The sequence below is a fragment of the Eleginops maclovinus genome, chromosome 12 (assembly GCF_036324505.1).
Source record: "Eleginops maclovinus isolate JMC-PN-2008 ecotype Puerto Natales chromosome 12, JC_Emac_rtc_rv5, whole genome shotgun sequence".
NCBI classification, from domain to species: Eukaryota; Metazoa; Chordata; class Actinopteri; order Perciformes; family Eleginopidae; genus Eleginops; species Eleginops maclovinus.
This window is the reverse complement of record NC_086360.1, coordinates 28,720,214-28,743,144: the sequence shown is the minus strand read 5'-3', so window position 1 is coordinate 28,743,144 and position 22,931 is coordinate 28,720,214. Positions and strand designations below refer to the sequence as shown.

The window sequence follows — 22,931 nt, the reverse complement described above, 5'->3', positions numbered from 1 at the left end:
TGTTTCTGTTAGACGGCACCAGTATCAGCTCATAGATCTGCAGTGTCAGCAGAACCTTCACTTTTTGAAGCTGACACCGATAGCAGTGCTTTCATACTGAACATGCTGACAGGGAAATACCTCAGAAGCTGCCACGCTAAAGGAAACATCCATCAGATTGATAGCTGATGGTGCTAACAGGCTGAAACTTAGTAGAAGTTAAACCCAGAGGGACAGAAGTTGGCAGAGGTGTATATCAGGATGGATTTGGTGCCAGCAGCAGATAATGGAAGGGGAATCCAATGTGGCCGAATAATCATAGGCCTCCATGTTTGCACCATCACAGCCTCCATCTGTCTCCCACTTATAGGCTGTTTACTTTCAAAGTCAATCTCACCTACATTTTTCCACTGCTGTAGCCTGCTGTTGAAAAAGGGAAACCCCGCATAAAAATCTGTGTTCCTACCTTAAAGGCTGACACATCTTAATTATGGGAGGGCACACATCACAGCGAGTGCAGTCAAAGACATGCAGGCTAAATAAGGACAGGCTTTTATGGGGAAAACACACAACTCATGTTTTATAATTCCTCTGGGAATGCCACTTTCTAAATGACTGTATTTATTTGACAGCTAGTTAGCAGTAGTAAAACTGTCTGACTATTTAAAAAGTAGTTCAATGAAAGTTTGGGAACAATTTTCTTAAGATGAATGGCACTCCATGTTTATGTGCTGAATATGAAGTTACAGCTAGCAGCCGGTTAGCTAGCTTAATTAGAGCTAAGAATTAGACTACAGTTAGCTTTGCTGGTGCTAACGACAACAAAATCAAAGCATTTTTTAAACAGAAAGGCTTTAGTTTAAAGTGATGTTTGTTAAGTAGTGAGCAAATGACTGGACAAATGTCTGAGTTAAATATGAAGCTACAGTTAGCAGCCGTTAGCTGGCTTAGCAAAAAGACTGTAAGCAGTTAGCGTAGCTTTGGCTAAAGGTAACCCAATCACAGAGGTTTGTGTGGAAGTATAAGGTTGTAGTCTAAAGTCATGTGCAAATGACTGGATTCTCCATACTGTATGAGTTGTGAAAGTTTGTAAGTGGTTTCTTTTGTAATTCTTTTAATAGTTTAGTTGTTTAACCTTTAATTCAGTCAGACTTGTCTCTGTGTTTGAATTCTTCTTTCACCTAGGAGTCATGAGAAGGTAAAAGACACTGAAAATTGGTTGTGTAGATCTTCAAAGAGTTTAATGGTAGAATTGCCTTTCCAAACCCGTTCAAATTACAATGTTTAGGGAAACCATTCCAGTAAGTAAGCTTAACAGATCTATTTCTGGAGTTTTACTTTAAACACATGTTACTTTGCGTCTAAATAAAAGCCGACAACCATTTGCTAACATCCATAAATGATGAAATGACCTTTACTATCGTCTGTAAGGCTCTTGTGTTCTCATAAGGAAGTACAAACGTGTTGTATCCATAGACTGTATATATACAGTCTATGGTTGTATCCGAGTCGGCCTGATCGGTGTGAGCTGCTGGCATGTGGCGCCCTCTAGTGCTGCCTTAGAGCCAGTGCACCAGTGAACAGCAAAACCACAGCGCACCTAACACACACCACTTACCCGTGTGTCTGAATGTCTGTCCGGCTATAGACTTTCAGGATTAGATATTCTGGAAATGAAAACAAAACAAGCAAAAAGATGAATATTGTTTTAGTTGAATTACAGTTTTTAAGTGTGTCATTTTTCAACAGGTCCTCAAAAAAGATTTAAAAGTAGAAGAAATTCCAGACGGTATGAATCTCAACAACCTCAACATAAGAAAGGGTCGTCATCCACCCAATGATACAGATATGATTATGAAGGGGTAAAAAATATGTGATTCAGCAAATATCTGAGGTAGAGGAGGGACGGTGGTTCGTTTTTAAAGTTGCTATTACGCAACATAATTCAGGCTTTGATTGTAAAAATGACAATTAGTGTTGAAGAAGTTAGGGGTTTCACCTTCTGACAGCTCATCTCACTGATCCGGGGTCTGGAGCAGTTTAAACTAAACGATGAGTTGATCCTCACACTGCTTGACCTCAGGTCTGCTCTCTGGAGGCCAGAGGAGGAGGTGAGATGCTGTTGGACTTTTACACTGATATTCAATCCTCCACTTGGCAGCACAGGAGCTTCTTTCTCTCCACTCGTTCCACGCCGGGATGCCAAGGAAAACATGGCTGCTCTCCATCTCTGTGGGCACGCTGGCTTACGATCGACTGCCCCCCCCCCTCGATTCCCTGCTGAGAGGTAACGTCTGTGTGTGTGTGTGTGTGTTCACATTGTGCTTCCAATGTTTGACTTATTTTCTGCGTCCTGGCCAGAGGTGGAATGTAACTAGAAAGATTTACTCAGTGGTGGAAGAAGATATTTTCGTTTAGTGAAAGAAGAAATACTTTATCGAAAGAAATAATAAACATATAATAAAAAGTAAAGTTCCAGGGGAGAAGACCCTAATGTGTTTAGCACACTGAGAAGCTGTGCAGGCGACTGGGCAGTGGAAAAGGTGGAAGCAGGCGCTGTTGCTTAGCTGGTCAAAATGCCTCTCTAGTAAACAGGAGATCCTGGGTTCAGATCCCAGCAGAACCCACTGGCAACAGAGCTAATCTCTGATGAACCTCCTCAACGGGGTCCCACGGGGCTCTGTCCTCGGGCCCCTCCTTTTTTTCCTTAGTACAGCAATTCACTTCTCATGGATTCTCCTCCCACAGTCGCGCAGATGATACTCAACTGATTCTGTGGTTTCCCCGGTCTGAAACCCAGGTGGTCACACACTTCTCTCAGTGGATGTCCACACACCACCCAAAGCTCAACCTAAAAAGGCCAAAAGCTTTACACCCACCCCCCCGATCTTTCCATTGGCACCTCTGTGGTTTCCTGACTAGCAATCTGGGTGTGACCCTGGACGACCAACTCTCCTTCACTTCTGACATTGCTGCAACTACACACATCTATCGGAGAGGTCACAGCCAGGAGTGTGTTATGTAAGTATTTCATTTCCCAATAGGTCGATTCTACCCCGTAACGAGTGGATCCATCAAGAACCTCTTCAGACAGCATTTCTGCTCTACATTCTTAAAAGCTATAAAATAAATGGGTCCTCCTCGGGGCCGGGTCCAGGTGCTGGGTCTTCAACTGGTTGGACTCCATCCTTTAACTGTGGTTCGGCACCAGCCTCCCGGCCTGGATCCAAAGTTGTTGCCGCACAGAAAGCAATAAATCAATAGATACAGAATATTTGTGACAATCATTTATTTTGAGTATGATGTAGATCTATATTTTCTCCAAAAGCGTCTGCCATGTGATCCAGTGACTGCGAATCCATGCAGCATTGTATGACTTCACTGACCGTAGGAGACTCGCACCGCTGGACGGCTCAGTGGTTAGATCTGGCAGCCCATATGCACAATTCCAGCCAATAATGATGGTTCAATTCCCAAGAGGAACATTTCAGGCGATGCCACCCCCTCTATCTCCCCCTTTCAACACTGTGCTCCAATAAAGGCATCAGGTAAAAAATATCTATGATAAACCAAAGCAGTAATCTCCCATAGCTGATCTTACTTCTATTTCACAGCAAACGATGTTTCTTTCCAATGGGAAATGCATATTTTTCAAAACCACTTTGTGTTCTTTAATTAACGATCGAGTGACACAATAATAATAAACCTCCTGAAGAGAGCAGCCTGCAGTGAGGTACTTAGAAGGAGACCAGAGAAACCATGACAGGTCTTTCCTGTGCGAGGTGTCCCCACATCAGCAGGACATCTAGAGCATGTCCACTGCAGGGCCACTGCTGACCCAGGGTCACTTCTTCACCTGCACACAGAGCCCGTCAACAGACAGTAAACTGAATCCCCTCTCTGCACAGCTGTTCCTGCATTTCATTTTAGAGACATCACAACACATCTCAGAGGTTACAACATCCAATCTCATAAAGACCACACACACACACACACACACACACACACACACACACACACACACACACACACACACACACACACACACACACACACACACACACACACACACACACACACACACACACACACACACACACACACACACACACACACACACACACACACACACACACACACACACACACACACACACACACACACACACACACACACACACACACACACACACACACACACACACACACACACACACACACACACACACACACCTTCTTTCAGAAGGGTTACACTTGTACTTTACTCAAGAACAAGATCTGAGTACTTCTACTCGAGAACCGAGTAGAGTGTAAATTGTACTCTGTCAATTTTTGAATTGATGTGATTGCAAAAAAAAAAGGTTGTTTTTTAGGTGAGGGTATAGCGCCGGCTGCTGGTGGAGAAATGGGAGTGTCTCTCTGGCAGTTTGTTCCCAGCACATTATCCTCCTGCACCAATCAGGAACAGCCTCCAAGCCGTAGGATCATCTCTCCTTTAACGGGCGGGGCCTGGAGGAGGAAGTCTGGCCACCAGCCGTCCAAGCAGGGCGAACCATATTAGCCAGAGAGGAGAGACTGCCTGCAGCGGCTACTCCCCTCTCAACACCGGACTACAACCACACCTAGTGCTGGGTGGTAAACCGGTTTACACCAAATACCATGAACTTTATACCGTATGATTTGAATTACCGTTGAAAAAGTACAATCGATTGTTTTAGTTCATTTAATATTGAGGACAGCTGACAGGAAGTCTCTCATCAGCTGATGCCTTCTTGATTATCTTCCAAAGTGCCTCCACGCTCCTCCGTATGTCTCAGACTCGCCCCGTAATAGCTGAACTGAGAACAACTCAAACCTGAGCTGCAGATTTGTCTGGAATCCCAGAAAAACACACTAACTTCATTTATTCTGAGGTGAAACCTCAACGAACAACCTTCAGACGGTACGACCTCTCACCTTTCTGTGTGTCCTCACTTCCTGTTCCTGAGTCACCTGAGAGGAGAAGGTGAGAGAATAATCATGATCATAGAACATGGAGAGAAACAGCCAGAATGATGAGGAGAGAAACCAGAGTAGTTTTCCTCTGAGGACTAGCTGCATTACAGAGTCTAATATCTGGATGATGGAGGATCTGGTTTCAGGACTCACAGCTCTTCTAGATCTTGGCTCTGATCGTCTCGTCTCGGATCCTGTAGGGATGAACACAGTCCCACAGTTTTAGATCCAGTTTAAAAGAAGTGTTAGTTCTTTGAGTCAGCTTCAGGGTCCTGACTGATCTTTACATCCCATCATATCTTCTCTGCAAACACTATGACTGACTGCCTCAGCTCTCAGCTCACAGGAAATAACCAGTCATTAGAGACTAGAGACATCCCATAAAAGCAGAACACCTTTTCCACTGTTCTGTAACTCCCATATGCCTGTTAGAGAGTCGATCACTAACTAAATGTGGCTTTGCATTTTCAGCTGGCCTTCTATAGTTTCTGGAGGAATGAGAGAGCCTGCAGTCAGTGGTACCATCACTGATCTGTTGGGAGGAACATCCCCTGCCCCCCCCCCCCCCCTGTGTTTAATACCATACTGCTGAACCAGCAGAGATCCCTCACTGACCTGAGAGTCTGCAGTCTGCAGTGAGGACTCTCCAGACGATCTCTCAGCAGCTTCCCTCCTGAATTCTGCAGAGGGTTGTAACTCAGGTCCAGCTCTCTTAGATGGGAGGGGTTGTACTCCAGAGCTGAGGCCAGAGCAGCACAGCTGATCTCTGTCAGACTGCAGGCCCCCAGTCTGAATAAAGAACACATGATGTGAGTTCAGAAACAAAGTTCCTGTTTGAAATAACTCCAGGGTTAATAATCAGTTTGGTGATATTGATACTCAATATAACCCTGGGATTGATTTAACAGGGTTAGCTAGTTGGACGCGTGTACATCTATTCACAACGAGGTTCTTAGGTTTCAATATAGTTTACTTTCAAAGGAAAACAGCGTGTGCACAGACACGGTCAAAAAACTATTGCTCTCCATTCACAATCAATTGCACCTGTGCCAGGGAGATCATTTATATATGCTGTTGCCCCATTACGCCATTTAGTGTTCAAATAATGAAAACATATAACCATTGCAAAGGGTGCAACAATCTGATCAGAGTTAAACAGCTTTAACGTCAGAGGTGATGTACGAACAGTCCATTGATAATGTGGAACTTTGACTTTGATCAGATGAACAGCTCCTCCCTCTCCCTCACACAGCTCATCAGTACTGACAGCATCTTCAGCGACTCATGGAGCACAGAGGGAGTCTGAGGAAGCTCAAACCCTCTCCCTCACACATTCAGCTTCTCTGTTATTCTGATTAATATTCAGTCATCAGCAAAAAAGGAATCATAATAACAACACAAAGATAGCGATAGCTAGCTTTACTGTTATCATGACGTAGCACAATAAGCCAGTGAGCTGAGCTTAGGATAAAGACAGGATACAGATGGATCGCTCTGGTCTGGTTACAGAATCCACTCTCCAGCACATCTAAAGCACATCTATTAACATGTTAGCTCTCATCTTAGCTCTTAAGGTTGCCTTTAGGGTAGGTCGGGTACACAACTGGCAAAAAGGGGCTGGAGCACCAAGATTGGTCCCCAACCAAAAGGAGAATCACTTCATTACGCAATCACAGACCATAGGTAAACTGTGGCAGGCTGTGTGGGAGGCAGAGCTGCCCTGACTCTGCACTGTGGATGCAGAGCTGCTAGAAGTCCTTCTCTGGGTGAGAGACCCATGAACTTGAGAGAACCTTTTACTAGATGTTATGTTGGTGAGATTATTCATAACGGATACAAAGCCATATTTTGGAGGAGAGTTAGCTTCTCTGTTTCTCTTGTGATCCTAATTTACATATTTTAAAGTTTGCTTTGCTCAAATTAACAATTGTGTGAAAATTAAAGAATAAAGAACCAAAACAGACAGAGCCAGGCCAGCTGTTTCCCATCTGCTTGCTAAGTCAAGATAACCAGCTGCTCATGGTAGTATAATGAAATACAGATGTGATGATGTACCAGTCATTAGAGACATCCCATAAAAACAGAACACCTTTTCCACTGTTCTGTAAACCCTATATGCCTGTTAGAGAGCTGATCACTAACTAAATGTGGCTTTGCATTTTCAGCTGGCCTTCTATAGTTTCTGGAGGAATGAGAGAGCCTGCAGTCAGTGGTACCATCACTGATCTGTTGGGAGGAACATCCCCTGCCCCCCCCCCCCCCCCCTCTTTAATACCATACTGCTGAACCAGCAGAGATCCCTCACTGACCTGAGAGTCTCCAGTCTGCAGAGTGGACTCTCCAGAAGATCTCTCAGCAGCTCCACTCCTGAATCCTGCAGAGGGTTGTAACTCAGGTCCAGCTCTCTCAGATGGGAGGGGTTGGACTTCAGAGCTGAGGCCAGAGCAGCACAGCTGATCTCTGTCAGACTGCAGTTCTCCAGTCTGAATAAAGAACACATGATGTGAGTTCAGAAACAAAGTTCCTGTTTGAAATAACTCCAGGGTTAATAATCTGTTTGGTGATATTGATACTCAATATAACCCTGGGATTGATTTAACAGGGTTAGCTAGTTGGACGTGTGTACATCTATTCACAACGAGGTTCTTAGGTTTCAATATAGTTGACTTTCAAAGGAAAACAGCGTGTGCACAGACACGGTCAAAAAACTATTGCTCTCCATTCACAATCAATTGCACCTGTGCCAGGGAGATCATTTATATATGCTGTTGCCCCATTACGCCATTTAGTGTTCAAATAATGAAAACATATAACCATTGCAAAGGGTGCAACAATCTGATCAGAGTTAAACAGCTTTAACGTCAGAGGTGATGTACGAACAGTCCATTGATAATGTGGAACTTTGACTTTGATCAGATGAACAGCTCCTCCCTCTCCCTCACACAGCTCATCAGTACTGACAGCATCTTCAGCGACTCATGGAGCACAGAGGGAGTCTGAGGAAGCTCAAACCCTCTCCCTCACACATTCAGCTTCTCTGTTATTCTGATTAATATTCAGTCATCAGCAAAAAAGGAATCATAATAACAACACAAAGATAGCGATAGCTAGCTTTACTGTTATCATGACGTAGCACAATAAGCCAGTGAGCTGAGCTTAGGATAAAGACAGGATACAGATGGATCGCTCTGGTCTGGTTACAGAATCCACTCTCCAGCACATCTAAAGCACATCTATTAACATGTTAGCTCTCATCTTAGCTCTTAAGGTTGCCTTTAGGGTAGGTCGGGTACACAACTGGCAAAAAGGGGCTGGAGCACCAAGATTGGTCCCCAACCAAAAGGAGAATCACTTCATTACGCAATCACAGACCATAGGCAAACTGTGGCAGGCTGTGTGGGAGGCAGAGCTGCCCTGACTCTGCACTGTGGATGCAGAGCTGCTAGAAGTCCTTCTCTGGGTGAGAGACCCATGAACTTGAGAAGAACCTTTTACTAGATGTTATGTTGGTGAGATTATTCATAACAGATACAAAGCCATATTTTGGAGCAGAGTTAGCTTCTCTGTTTCTCTTGTGATCCTAATTTACATATTTTAAAGTTTGCTTTGCTCAAATTAACAATTGTGTGAAAATTAAAGAATAAAGAACCAAAACAGACAGAGCCAGGCCAGCTGTTTCCCATCTGCTTGCTAAGTCAAGCTAACCAGCTGCTCATGGTAGTATAATGAAATACAGATGTGATGATGTACCAGTCATTAGAGACATCCCATAAAAACAGAACACCTTTTCCACTGTTCTGTAAACCCCATATGCCTGTTAGAGAGCTGATCACTAACTAAATGTGGCTTTGCATTTTCAGCTGGCCTTCTATAGTTTCTGGAGGAATGAGAGAGCCTGCAGTCAGTGGTACCATCACTGATCTGTTGGGAGGAACATCCCCTGCCCCCCCCCCCCCCCCCCCTCTTTAATACCATACTGCTGAACCAGCAGAGATCCCTCACTGACCTGAGAGTCTCCAGTCTGCAGTGAGGACTCTCCAGAAGATCTCTCAGCAGCTCCACTCCTGAATCCTGCAGAGGGTTGTAACTCAGGTGCAGCTCTCTCAGATGGGAGGGGTTGGACTTCAGAGCTGAGGCCAGAGCAGCGCAGCTGATCTCTGTCAGACTGCAGGCCCCCAGTCTGAATAAAGAACACATGATGTGAGTTCAGAAACAAAGTTCCTGTTTGAAATAACTCCAGGGTTAATAATCAGTTTGGTGATATTGATACTCAATATAACCCTGGGATTGATTTAACAGGGTTAGCTAGTTGGACGCGTGTACATCTATTCACAACGAGGTTCTTAGGTTTCAATATAGTTGACTTTCAAAGGAAAACAGCGTGTGCACAGACACGGTCAAAAAACTATTGCTCTCCATTCACAATCAATTGCACCTGTGCCAGGGAGATCATTTATATATGCTGTTGCCCCATTACGCCATTTAGTGTTCAAATAATGAAAACATATAACCATTGCAAAGGGTGCAACAATCTGATCAGAGTTAAACAGCTTTAACGTCAGAGGTGATGTACGAACAGTCCATTGATAATGTGGAACTTTGACTTTGATCAGATGAACAGCTCCTCCCTCTCCCTCACACAGCTCATCAGTACTGACAGCATCTTCAGCGACTCATGGAGCACAGAGGGAGTCTGAGGAAGCTCAAACCCTCTCCCTCACACATTCAGCTTCTCTGTTATTCTGATTAATATTCAGTCATCAGCAAAAAGTGGAAAAGATCATTAAAATGCATTTGTTCTCAGGGAAATTCATTATCTCATAAACACAAACAGATCAATATGAACTGCAGTCAGTGAACTGACCTGAGAGTCTGCAGTCTGCAGTTTGGACTCTTTAGTCCAGAACTCAGCAGCTTCACTCCTGAATCCTGCATGTTTTTGTTCCGACTCAGGTCCAGATATCTCAAATGGGAGGGTTCGGACTTCAGAGCTGAGGCAACGACTTCACAGTGAGTCTCTGAGAGTCCACAGCTAAAAAGTCTGCAATAAAACATACAACATGTGTTAAAAAGGAGGAATCATGACATTAACCTCAAGGATTTGAAATGTGTTATTCCCTTTAATATAATATATCATATTAGAGTTTAATGTGTTGTCAGTGTGATCTGATCACATGTCTGTGCTCCTGCTGTCAGAGACTGTTACCGAAAGAAAGAAATTAAATAAATCACTTGACATTAGAAGAGATGTTCATATTTAAATGTTTATTAATATTTGGATGTGATGGATGAAGGATGTTTTGGCTTCTCTGAGCATCTGAAAATGTATTGCGCACACAAACCAATAAAGTTTCAATATTTTCAACTGAATACCATCAGCAAGATGTTCCCAGTACATCAGCATTAAGACATAACTGTTATTGGTGGGAAAGGATATAGATCTTATTTTAAACTCTAACACGAATACAACGTTGAACGTAAAAAAATGAGCATGTGAAAAACTTTTGGAAGTAATCTCAGGTGCTGCGTTCTTTCGCTGCGTTCAGTGTAATTTGCTCACATTGGGTTCAACGTCATAGAGCAACCAAGTGTTTTCATTGGACGAGAGGCATACTATGAGAGCTGGTCAGGAGTGCGTTGGAATTTAGTCCGTTTGCGGAACAGTCGATATGGCGACCGCAGTTAAAGTTGAGCTTGGAGACATTTTGGTTTTGCGGTTACATACAAGGATGACGGACAAAGACAGGTCGTCGTTTCTAACTTGCAATATCATTATTTCCGCTCTCTTCACAAGAGACACCTCTCTCGTATGTGTGTGGGGAGGGCGGGGCTGCTCGCTCATAGACATGCTGCAGGCCCGTGCAAACAGATCTGCCGGGGTAGTGGAGTAAAAGTACAAAGTACAAAACTTGAAATACTCAAGTACGTTCAAGTATCTCAGAATTGTGTTTAAGTCCAGTACTTTAGTGAATGTCCTTAGTGACTTACTGCAGGTATGATACGTGTGCTAGCAGCCCAGAAGCCACGATATATATTAAATAAAGCAATTTTAAATGATTTTTTAAAATCATTTAGTTCTGTTTCCAGTTTGTTTAGTTTTTCCCTAAACAAATAACAAAAACAACAAATAAAAACATGAATTCCAGCTGTTTATGTTCTATCCATAATCACACACATTACAGTTGGATCTTTGTGTGTTGCTATTATTAGCAGAGAAAATTTAATGTTTGTACAACTACAAACAATTAATCCTACCAATCTACGTCGGAACCGGGTTCGGGGGGGCACGAAAATATTTCCATTACCCAAGGGGGGCCAGACTGTAAAAGTTTGTGAACCACTGCCCTAACGAGAGCGTGTTCTCCACAGCAGGAGACATTGTTAGTGCCAGCAGATCTGCCCTTTCTGAAAGCATTGTGGACGAGTGAGTGTTGAAATATGAAAATACAATGAATGTCCAGCTGCTGATGTGAAGCTCAGTACAGTTCATTTTCAAAATGCTGCAACTTAATGTTTATTTTATCTTATATTTATTTGAGAATCTTCACCGTTTAATAATAATTTTAAAAACCCAAAATAATAAAAAAATGTTTTGTGATCATTTTTTCTGCTGTATCGAAAACGTACCGAACCATGACCTAAAAACCGAGGTACGTACCGAACCGAAATGTTTGTGAACCGTTACATCCCAAGTGAATACTGCTGTGAGAAACCTCTAAGGCCTTCATGAGTTTCACATGTCGCCTCCATCACTCAAAGGAGTATGAAGAGAGCAACCGTTCAATTCCATCATTATTATAAATGAAGAAGAACAGTGTGGGTTTCTTTTGCTCTTTTTAAACAGCAGAAATGTTATCGTGTTTATTAGAATAATTAAACTTCTGATCCACATCAGTTTATAAAGTTCATCACATCTGGACTTACACAGCCTTCCTGCAGTTCCTCACAGCTGGAATCAGTCTCTGTCGTCCCTCATCTGATGCGTTGTACTTCTCCAGGTACAACTCATCCAGAACCTCCTCCGATATCTGCAGCATATAGGCCAGAGCTGAGCAGTGGATCTCAGAGAGCTTCTTCTCTGATCTGTTCCCTGACTTCAGGAACTCTGTGATCTCCTGATGTACTGAGTGGTCCTTCATCTCTGTCAGACAGTGGAAGATGTTGATGCTCCTGTCAGGAGAGATTTTAGAACTGCTCCTCTTCTTCAGGTTGCTGATGGCTCTCTGGATGATGTTAGGACGGTTGTCTGTGTGACCCAGCAGACCTCCTAAGAGTCTCTGGTTGGACTCCAGAGAGAGGCCGTGGAGAAAGCGGACAAACAGGTCCAGGTGGCCATTTTTACTTCTGAGCGATTTCTCCATGGCTCTCTGCAGGAAGACATCCAGGGATGGGTAATCCTGATCACTGCTATAACTGCTGTTGTAGTCTATCGGCAGGAAGTCCTTCAGTACCGCTGTGTCTCTGTTGGTGTAGCAGTGCAGCATGTAGACTGCAGCCAGAAACTCCTGGACGCTCAGATGAACAAAGCAGTAGACTGTTTTCTGGAAGATCACACTCTCTCTTTTGAAGATCTCTGTACAGACTCCTGAGTGCACCAAGGCCTCGGTGACATCAAGACCACAGCGCTGCAGGTCTTCTTGGTAGAACATGATGTCTCCTTTCTCCAGATGTTCAAAGGCCATCCTCCCCAGCTTCAGAAGAACCTCCCTGTCAGCCTCCGTCAGCTGCTGTGGACTTGTCTCATGTCCCTCATGGTACTTCTGCTTCTTCCTCTTTGTCTGGACCAGCAGGAAGTGTGAGTACATGTCAGTGAGGGTCTTGGGCAGCTCTCCTCTCTGGTCTGAGGTCAACATGTGGTCCAGAACTGCAGCAGTGATCCAGCAGAAGACTGGGATCAGACACATGATGTGGAGGCTCCTGGAGCTCTTGATGTGAGAGATGATTCTGCTGGACAGTTCTTCATCCCTGGATCTCCTCCTGAAGTACTCCTCCTTCTGGGCGTCAGTGAAGCCTCGTACTTCTGTCACCCTGTCCACACACTCAGGAGGGATCTGATTGGCCGCTGCAGGTCTGGAAGTGATCCAGACGAGAGCCGAGGGAAGCAGCTTCCCCCTGATGAGGTTTGTCAGCAGCACGTTGACTGAGGACTGCTGTGAGACATCAGACACAACCTCACTGTTTCTGAACTCCAGAGAGAGTCTGCTTTCATCCAGGCCGTCAAAGATGAACAGCACTTTACAGACAGCCAGCTGCTCTGCTGAGACCTTCTCTAAGGCTGGATAGAAAACATGGAGCAGCCTGATAAGACTGTACTGCTCAGCATTGATCAGGTTCAGCTCCCTGAAGGAGAGCGGGATCACCAGACTGACATCTTGGTTCTCCAAACCCTCGGCCCAGTCCAGAGTGAACTTCTGCACTGAGAAGGTTTTTCCAACGCCAGCGACGCCGTTGGTCAGGACTGCTCTGATGTGGGTCTGTTGATCAGGTAAGGCTTTAAAGATGTCCTGGCACTTGATTGGAGCGTCATGGAGGCTCTCCTTCTTGGAAGCTGTCTCCAACTGCCTCACCTCATGTTGGGTATTAACCTCTTCACTCCATCCTTGTGTGATGTAGAGCTCAGTGAAGATGCTGTTGAGGAGGGTTTCACTTTCATCAGTTCCTTCAGTCACACGTTCACATCTCCTCTTCAGACTGATCCTGTGTTCCTCTAAAACCTCCTGCAGACCCTCTGTTGACAGAAGAACCATGAGAGAATCAGGAAAATGCTTCTGAGAATCTAACAATAAAACAGCCTGAATATAAATGTATTTTTATAACCAGCTTACGGTATTTGCTCTACAACAGTGTACCTAATCAAAAACAAATAAACCAGGAAGTTGAATAAAATGCTGCACGTGTTCGGCCTCTTACTTTGTACAGTGCTGGTCTGACTAGCTGTTTGCAGTCCAGCTCTGGTTCTGGATCTTTTTCGACACTGGGGACAGGAGGGGTTTACTGATGGAGGTCGCTGCTCCCAGTATGAGGTGATGCACTGTCTGCAGAACCAGTGTCCACAGCTGGTAGAGACTGGATCATTCAGGATGTCCTGACACAGAGCACAGCTGGACAGCTGCTCCTCCACAGGAACAGGACCTCTCCTCTTCACTCTGTGGAGAGGAACACATCCTTTATAGCACTTCACTTCAATGGAGCTGATTTTCACCAATGGTACAACAACATTTAAAAAAGGTCTGTATGTAATATATCTTTGTTTAGGTAGATATTTTCCCCCTATTATAAAAGCATCCTGTCTGGATTCATGACATCACTCAGAGGAGCACACAGCATGTTCCCTGTATCTACAAAGACACACACAGCTGTATTAACCTGCTGCACGATAGCATTATAAACCCAATTTAGAGTTAATGCTGTGAATTAATAGAAACATATGGAAAGGATCCTTAAACAACAGAATAATTCTGATTTATAAAAAGCCTGAGTTTAATCTTTGTCAGGTCTGTCTCCAACAGAGAGCAGAAACATTTAAAATGTTTTCTGAATGAGACCGGTTTGATTAAAGCTGGGCTAACATTTTACATTACATGTCACATTCAATACCATGGACAATCCCCAATTTGGGGTGAAGTGTCTTTCCCAGGGACACAACGACATGCTGACTTCAGTGGGATCTGAAGCTCAGCGCACTATTGCACTGAGCCATAGCCTCCCTTTTGTAGCTGCTGCATCAACTCAGAATACCTTAAGTAGTCATAAGGACAGCAGTGACTCTATTTTTAGTACCACAGGCAGCCTCTGGTTTGTACAGGTTCGTTAAAAACTCTGATTTAATATGAGGTTCTGTAGAGCTCTGGTTTCCCTCACACTGTCAGAGCCCACAGGAGTAGGATCTCAACACTGACAGGTTTTTGTAACAGAGCGTCACAAACGCAGGTGACCTGAATTTCACTCCTCACTTCATTCGTGTTGCCAGGCAGAATCTGGGTCTGTGCTTTGACTCTACATGTGATCTCTCTCTGTTATATCTGTTAATGCTAAAAAAACATTAAAACCAGCAAAAACAACATTTAAAAAAAAAATCTGCCCGGGGAACCATGGCACGCCCCCTCTCTCGTGCGTGGCTACCACCACAATTATATTTCAGATCTGTGGGAAACACAGATTTATCAATATTTTTACCATTTAAAACCATTTTATGCCACTGATTAGAATAATGTAACTGCATGTTCAAGTATCCTTAAATCATGTTCGCTTACTGTGAGATATTGCGCACCTGACATTATCAAAGAACAGTTTAATATATTAGATCATGTAAAATCTGAATCCTCTGCAGGTAAGGGTACAGTAGAAACTCTTACTCTGTGTCTGAGGGTCCAGGTTCATCACTGAAGCTTATAGGTATATCTTTAGACCAGTCACTCTTCAGAGACAGACAGCTGGGGACTGGAGACTCTGCTCTCTGTCTGTGGAAAGAACACATGTTTAACTTCATTAGTTCATGCAAAGAGCAGCTTTGGACTTCTGTCTGTTCACCTGATTAAAGATGTTTAGAGCGTTTCTGTTTTTGAGTCATGCTTGTGGGTTTCTGTTTAAAATCATTGGAGAGTGAAATGTTTTACATGTTGTATTTTATTCGCTGAACCTAACATAAAGTACAACATGTCAGGTGTGAGTAGGTAATTTACCATCGCTGAAGCCAAGGAGCAAAAGTTCAATCACTACTGTACTCTACTTGGTTTCTTTACTGTGATTATTAAACAACAATGAGATTATCAGATGACATAAAAACTGAATCCTCTTCAGGTCAGTTTACAGTAAAAACAGAGTCTTACTTTTTGTCTGAGGGTCGAGGTTCATCACTGAAGTTTAGAGCAGACTCTTTAGATCGGTCACTCTTCAGAAACCGACAGCTGGAGACTGGAGATTTGTCCTCTTCCTCATCTTTAAAATCATTCATCTTTAGTTGTTCCATCTCTCTTTGTCTGAGAGTAGACCATTAACACACACACACACACACACACACACACACACACACACACACACTAATGAGACACTTGTTTCAATCTAAAACGATCACAGTAATAAACTTGGTTAACTTGGTCAAGGCAGCTCTTGATCCTGACTGCGTGTGTGGCTGTTATGTAACTCTGATGAATCAGCAACAGCAAACAAAAGTTTACAACAATTGCAGAAGTCTCATTGGACTCTAATTTTTAAACAAAGTAGTTATGTTCTGACATCCAGTAGAACAGTAAACAATGAATGTGTAAAAAAGCAGATCCTGGTGTAACACTCACCCTGTTGTCCTGCTGCTCCGTCAGCTGTGACATGGCTGAATGACTTCATACTTTCACTTTCACACCCTCACATGTCAGCAGCTCCTCCCCTTGTTTCCTAACCAGCCTTATAAACTCAACAGGAACACATACAGGGACTATGTTCAGTAAGATAGGAAAAGAGCTAAAAACAAGCTCAACAAAGTTATTGAAATAAAAATATGAATACCACAATGTGAAAATACCCCAGTATGAGTAAACGACCTACAATCACAACCTTACTGAAGGTTAAGTGTGTAAGTATGCAAGTTGACATTAAATTGTTCCCTATTATATAGTTGTTTCTGGATTAATAACCCTGCTGCATTTATTGCTGTATTTTCCCAGAATATGAAAGGCCTTTTTTGTTATTGGCGCCTATGCATGTTCAGGTTGCAACCTTAACTAGGGTGACCAGATTTGAGGTGGCGAAAAAGAGGACACTTGCGATTGTTGGGGGGGAAGTCTAAGTACAGTAGACTTCTGTGCAAAGCGCCATTCAATTTAAGTACACGCTTAATGGTCCCATGAAAAACTGTGAAAACCGGACGTTTTCATGAATTTATAAAACCCCCCCGGACAGGACATAAAAAGAGGACATGTCCGGGCAAAAGAGGACGTCTGGTCACCCTACCTTAACATTGTTTCTTCACAACTAATTTTAGACTAGCAAAACAGTGTTGGAATTATAGGTAGAGCGAAAGGTGAACAGACCTTTTTGAATTTATTTCTAATGGTTTCAAAGTTGTAGTCCACCACGGAGTGCTGTAAAAGCTCAATTAACAGGTGTGAACAAACGGGTCTCTTTCCATCTTCATTTCTCATTTAAATAAATGCATATTAGCTCATCACCAAGTTCTAATGTGTATAGATTAGCTCACAATGCTTAGCTTTCGCGGGTTTACAGCGGCCCACAGCGCGAGGCTTTTAGCTTAGCCGCAATTAGCTTAGTCACCCTTAGCTTAGCCGCACTAGACGTCGCAGGAACGAGTCTTAAAACAAGGAAGTGAGTAAGCATTTTACAACTTCCGGTTCCCTCGTCTCAGTCAATGCGATTTCTCCATAGGACTTTGGAAATTAGCAATAAATAAGGTCTGTAGTTGACACACATTTTTCACGTTTTGTTTCTACAACATAAAATACATAAGCAAACATTGTCATATTCATAACCTGACTTGTTTTAAACATGCCAACAATTCATAACACTTTCTAACATTTTAAGGAACACATTTATATCGGTCGAGTAACAAACCTTCAAGCTAACAAGCTAACTCAATGCTAACTCACCGGACAACCGTTAATTTGGTCAATCAGCGTCAGAGCTTCTCCCCAAAGTTTTCCCTGTTTCCGCAGCTGCTCTGCAGTTAGGCAGCTATTCATACTCTGGAACATGTTAGCTCTCTTCGGTGCATTTACATCAAATTGATAAATTATACATTTAAACAACTTATTCAAAATCTCAACATATGCTCCACCTGCTGCTGAACGCAGAGGAGACAGAGCGCGTGCACAGACACTAAACTAACGTCTGTCTCAGGAGACGTTCAGGGAACCTCTGTAAAATGTAGCGTAAAAAAATAACCTGGGTTACCCTAACGAGCTAAGATTAGCCTACATTTACAGGAAGCTTTCTGGGGAAGACTTCCAGAATTAAATTCCCTGTTAAACCCCTTCCTCAACACCAGTACTTGATAATGCTCTCCGTTGAGCCATTTAATCTAATTTGCTTAATTTCATCATTGTGTGTTGTTTAGATTGTACTTTTGTAAAGCCACTTTGAGTACTGAGAAAAAGTGCTATATAAATGTAATGTATTATTATTACTAAATAAAAATATATTACCTGAAAAGAAATACTACAAGGCTAAAGATTGTTAGATAATACATTTGTTCAAAACATAATATTGTAACGGTAAAAGTGGTTTTAATAAGATCTGCATCACTCTCATGTCTTGTGGCCTAACTACCAGAAGATGGTGCTGCTCTGCAACACACACACACACACACACACACACACACACACACACACACACACACACACACACACACACACACACACACACACACACACACACACACACACACACACACACACTCCTTATTTTGCCTCATTGTTCATGCAAACACTTGAGGAAGGAAGAAGTGAAGTACTGAGGAGCCCTTTGAGGTTAGGATGGATAGTCCCAGGATTCATCGTTTATTCATCATCATGGAGGAGGTTGAAGCGCCGGGCCCCGGGGTCCCGAGTGTCCGAGTGATTGATGGCATGCTTAACTGTGGGCTATTGATGTGTTGAACATGGAGATGTGGTGGTTTCCTCTCCTCTGTGGACTGTAGGCCTATCCCCCCCCCAGAGGACCATTGATCCTGAACAACAAGCCATTCTGAGGGCCGACTGTTAATCATCAGATCACCATGAGAGATCTGGGGGGGGGGGGGGGGGGGGACATCAACGAAGTAAAAGAAGATTAACTGGATCAAGGTTTTTGTGGTTTAGCGAAGAATTCTTCTTGAATCTTGAATCTTGAATTATTGGATTGCATTTGTTACAGAACAATAAGATAAGAGACGGTTTCACTGGTGTCACTTCTTCTTCTTTAAAGCCAAACATGTTTACAGCAGAGGATGAAGCCACAGCCCCTCTTCTTCTATCATGGATTTAAACTTAACAGCAAGATGCCTAAACTAAACACAGGACAAAGTGTACAGTTTCAGTGAGGCACTGCTGGGACTTGAACCCGGGTTTTACGAGGCAGGTGCTTTATCTGCTACGCTACCGTGTTAACAACAGTTCATCACAGGATGTGTTTGAGCATTTTCAAATAAATTAAAAGTCAGGTTTGTGCTCGCTGCTATTTGAACCCAGGATATCCTGTTTACTAGAGATACTCTTTAACTAGCTATAGGCCACAGCACCTCTTACAGGTCCTGCTCTTTTTCAAAATACACAACAGGTTAGTGAACATGGATGTAAATAAAAGTGGCTCAGAGACAATCACACTATTAGAAGCCATTCTAGATACTGCTGCAGTGAGTGGTCGAACTGAAATGCATTTTTTCTGAAGAGTAACAACAAGAAGGCGCTGCTGAGATTTGAACCCAGGATCTCCTGTTTACTAGAGACAGGCTCTTTGACCAGCTGAGCTAAATCCATAGACTGTATAATGGAAGTAGTATCCGTGACGTCACTCATAGGTTTGTGAAGAGCCCAAAATGGGCGACTCCCACCGTCGACATCTTCCCGCCCGCTCCCGGCTAATCCAAATATGGACATAGGGTTGGAGCTGAAGCAGGCGTGGCTACTGAAACACGCCCATCTAGCTCGAAGCTACCAAGCTAGCGAAGGCATCCATGCTAGGCTACATGCTACCGTATGCTACTCGCGGCGCTATCTCGCTAAAAGTCAACAGCACACCCTGCGGTCTCGTTGCTCCCGGTTGCCGGTCGTCTTACTCAAGGTAAGTTAACCTGAAACTATACAACAAAACTTGACATAAAGATCTCTCTGTTATTGAGATTATACTGCACTAGTTTAAAAATGCAACACTATATTTTGACCCGAAATGTGGATTACAGCGTTACTTTTAATACGTTTTATAAGCTGTGTTACATGTTATGGTAAATGTATTAATGATACTGGCTTGTGTAAGAAATAATAATCAATATTATGTGTAACTACCATACTGTCTTATTCTGAAAACCGTTTTACTTTGAAACTGTTTATTTTCTAACCGGATGTTGTTTTTAGCCTCTGATAGCATGTAGCTAATATTGTATTGTGTATATGAGTAGAGGGAGAAGGACGCGGGGAGTTACATACTAAACACACCGCCTCTACCTCTCACTCATTGATGCTGCAATGATACTATTGCGTGTTTAATAGGACTTCAATAAAAGAACATTTCTTACACTTGCATAGTCACAGTTATTATTGCTGCTTTAAGGAATTATACAGAACAAGACACATTATCAGAGCCGAGGCTGTTAGCGGAGCTAGCAGAGCAGACGGCTAGCGGCTAGCGCCCACTGACCGCGCTAACCTGTCAATCAAAGCCACCACGCCCTTAATTATGCGTAACTTTAAGACTTAATATAATTAAAACGGGAGAGTTATATAGAAATTCACCCTCCTCACAGTTGTCATGAATAGGGAAATTAGCTATAGAGACCAAAAGCATTTTTTGTACCACGCTGTAAACACGTTTATTTCTGCTGTAAAAACTGGCATTTTAACATGTAAATTGCTCTGATTTGGAGCCAGGCCACGCGGCCATTATATGAACTGCAGTTTTTGGCACTTCTGTATGTGTTTCACTGCTCAGCCCCGGAGGTTGCCCCTTGGCCACAGCGCCTCCTCTTCTGCTCCGTCTTCCCTGAATTCAATTAACATAACTGCAAGATGCCAATACATGCAAAACCCCAGTCTTTAAAGGGTGCATTAGTTCTCTCTGTGAGGCACACAGCTTGATGGTTCAGAGGCAAACACCTTTCTTAAAGCTGTGATTAATATCTGTGTCATTTACTCAGAATGCTGCTGTCATGAAAGGTAAAGCCTTTTGCTATTCACACAAACACTCCATCAGTCTGCACCATGTTGTCCTTCCAGAAGCAGTGAGGCGCTCCCTGGCAGCTCGTCCCCTTGCTCAAACCTTAATCAGGAGAATTGCAGGTCTGCTGATAAAAGGCGATCAGCCCTCTGGATTCCCTCTCAGTGTTCTTCCTTTGAGGTTCTGATGAGGAGGAGTGCTTTTCATTGTTTTACTTCCTGTCCCGTCGTCCCGGCAGAACCTTAATGCTCTTCTCCTTCCTGTCTGTTCTGCCTCAGGTGAGGATAAGAGCACGAGAGGATTTCACCTACCCACTACCTCCTCTCGCAGCAACGACAGGAGGAAAACATGACGCTATACCTGCACACGATGCTGGCCTGGACAATCAGAAGAAATACACCTCACTGGAAGGCAGGGGTGAAGTGCATCATTTCATCGAGTTTCATCAAAATCCGATCGTGTCAGATTTTGCATGTGATAGACGGCGGGAAAACTGAGCAAATGAACGGATTCAATCCATTCGATAGATCAGAGAACATGCCAGTTTCAATCTATCCGTTCCAATCATCACAAATAAACAAATCATGCACGTCATCAAAGCAGAAACCAGCCAGAAGACGCTGCTGCTCCTTCAATTTGTTTCTCTGATGTAGGTAGTTAGGTGGGTAGTTGCTCCTGTAGGAAGTGGGTTCTGTGATCCTGTTGTAGTTTAAAGAAACATCCTGTTGAATTGCTACTGTGTGTGCATGTTTGTGTGACTAATCAAGAGGGTTTCATCCTCTGATTTGATTCTATAAAGAGGCAGATATTTGAGGACAGTTGACGCAGGATTATCTGCAGGTTTATGGGGTCTTCACTCTTTTTACCAGACCCAATACAGATCAGGGTGGTGGTCGCAGCCTTGGGAGAAGTTGTCAAAGAGTGGACTGCATTTATAAGGCTGTTTTCCCCAGTCGTTGCAACCTCTAAAGCACTTCTACATAAGATAGTAGGTCCTACTTTTGTGATATTTTTTCTGTGCCGTGGCTCAGGAGGTAGATGGTCTTGCTCCAATCGGAAACTTGGTGGTTCGATCCCCTGCAGTCGGCATATCAGTGTGTCCTTGGAAAAGTATTGAACCCCAAATGGCTCCGTAAAGATGGCCAAGGGTGTGTGAATGGGAAAATGCTGCGGCTTTTAAGCAGCAACCTCAGATGATCGTCTATCAAACGGATGCTTGGTGGTTTGAACCCGAGCCCCTGCAGTCACACACAGTTTTGGATTTCTAACAATTTACTGACAATCCAAAAAAGGGTGGTAGTGCCCCAAATCATTGGCTGCCAATCACCAACACGCCTCAAAAAAGGAGAAGAAGAAGACTTCCTGTTTTGCAGCTGCACCTTTTGACCTACAGGTAAGACTGATTGGAGCACATGGAACAAACCAGTCAGTACATTTTGGGAGAGAATGTCCCTCTATCGGTTTTAACGCTTACACTGGAGAGGATTGTGGGTGAGGATCAGGGCGTCTCCTGTGATCCGTAACACTGGATTGTTGTTCGCTGGATGTTTCTTGTTGTTTTTCCTGGTGGTAAATAGAAGTTGTGTATGGAGGAAGCTGAAAGCTGCCAACAGCAATCATTCATACATTCAAGACATTTGGCGCTGAGCTGGTGCTACCTGCTTATGTGAGTGCGCTGAATAATCAATGTTTTCTTTGATTTAGAAAAAGTAGCACTATATGTTGTTGTTGTTGTTGTTCAGCATTTCTGAAGCTACTGCATGGTTACATCCATGAATTTACTTAAAAAACAAAGCTCCCGACGCTATCAGAGTCTAATTGTAGCTCCACGGTCGACTGGCGTTGATAACAATCCTTTAAAATGAGTTTTTATTTATTTATAACCAAATGGGATTTGTTATCAGTGAAAATGATTTGTTTGTGCTTCTTTTTCCATCCCCTTTTACCAAAGCTTTGTAAGACCGAGAGATCCCATGTGGGGTGGGCCAAATGTTTGGCTTGACACAGCTATAACACATAAATGAATGCATATTTTAGACTCTGGGGAGGTCTTGCTTTTTTACAAGATGAAATATGAGATACAACCGTATAGTTTCCATG

At 43.3% G+C, this 22,931-nt stretch overlaps 2 protein-coding genes across 3 annotated transcripts; both read right to left on the bottom strand.

The window, feature by feature from the left end:
* Nucleotides 1-4,188: 4,188 nt before the first annotated feature.
* Nucleotides 4,189-9,621, bottom strand: LOC134873699 (ribonuclease inhibitor-like). Its single transcript, XM_063897501.1, is given in 8 exon segments — nucleotides 4,189-4,850; nucleotides 4,935-4,970; nucleotides 5,127-5,167; nucleotides 5,589-5,762; nucleotides 7,283-7,456; nucleotides 8,980-9,062; nucleotides 9,064-9,153; nucleotides 9,613-9,621. Coding segments are annotated over 6 exon segments (564 nt in total). The 3' UTR covers nucleotides 4,189-4,850; nucleotides 4,935-4,970; nucleotides 5,127-5,133.
* Nucleotides 9,622-9,824: 203 nt separating this feature from the next.
* On the bottom strand, nucleotides 9,825-17,591 carry LOC134873552 (protein NLRC3-like). 2 transcript variants are annotated; one of them, XM_063897252.1, is made up of 7 exons: nucleotides 17,573-17,591; nucleotides 16,268-16,373; nucleotides 15,803-15,952; nucleotides 15,329-15,433; nucleotides 13,884-14,119; nucleotides 11,898-13,701; nucleotides 9,825-10,014 (listed from the first exon to the last, which is right to left on the bottom strand). In XM_063897252.1, the coding sequence occupies exons 3-7, from the start codon at nucleotides 15,940-15,942 to the stop codon at nucleotides 9,825-9,827; spliced, it is 2,475 nt and encodes an 824-aa protein (XP_063753322.1). In that variant the 5' UTR covers nucleotides 15,943-15,952; nucleotides 16,268-16,373; nucleotides 17,573-17,591. The 2 variants fall into 2 exon arrangements, with proteins under 2 accessions (XP_063753322.1, XP_063753323.1); XM_063897253.1 differs by lacking the exon at nucleotides 9,825-10,014 and having other exon boundaries at nucleotides 11,894-13,701.
* Nucleotides 17,592-22,931: the final 5,340 nt, after the last annotated feature.

Excerpts from the sequence above, each read along its gene's own strand:
- LOC134873552 (XM_063897252.1), bottom strand. The coding sequence starts at position 15,942 with ATGGAACAACTAAAGATGAATGATTTTAAAGATGAGGAAGAGGACAAA. Across the intron at positions 15,434-15,802 it reads CCTCGACCCTCAGACAAAAA|ACAGAGAGCAGAGTCTCCAG; the intron begins GTAAGACTCTGT and ends TTCTTTCCACAG. Across the intron at positions 10,015-11,897 it reads AGGAACTGCAGGAAGGCTGT|ACTTTTTAGCTGTGGACTCT; the intron begins GTAAGTCCAGAT and ends GTTTTATTGCAG.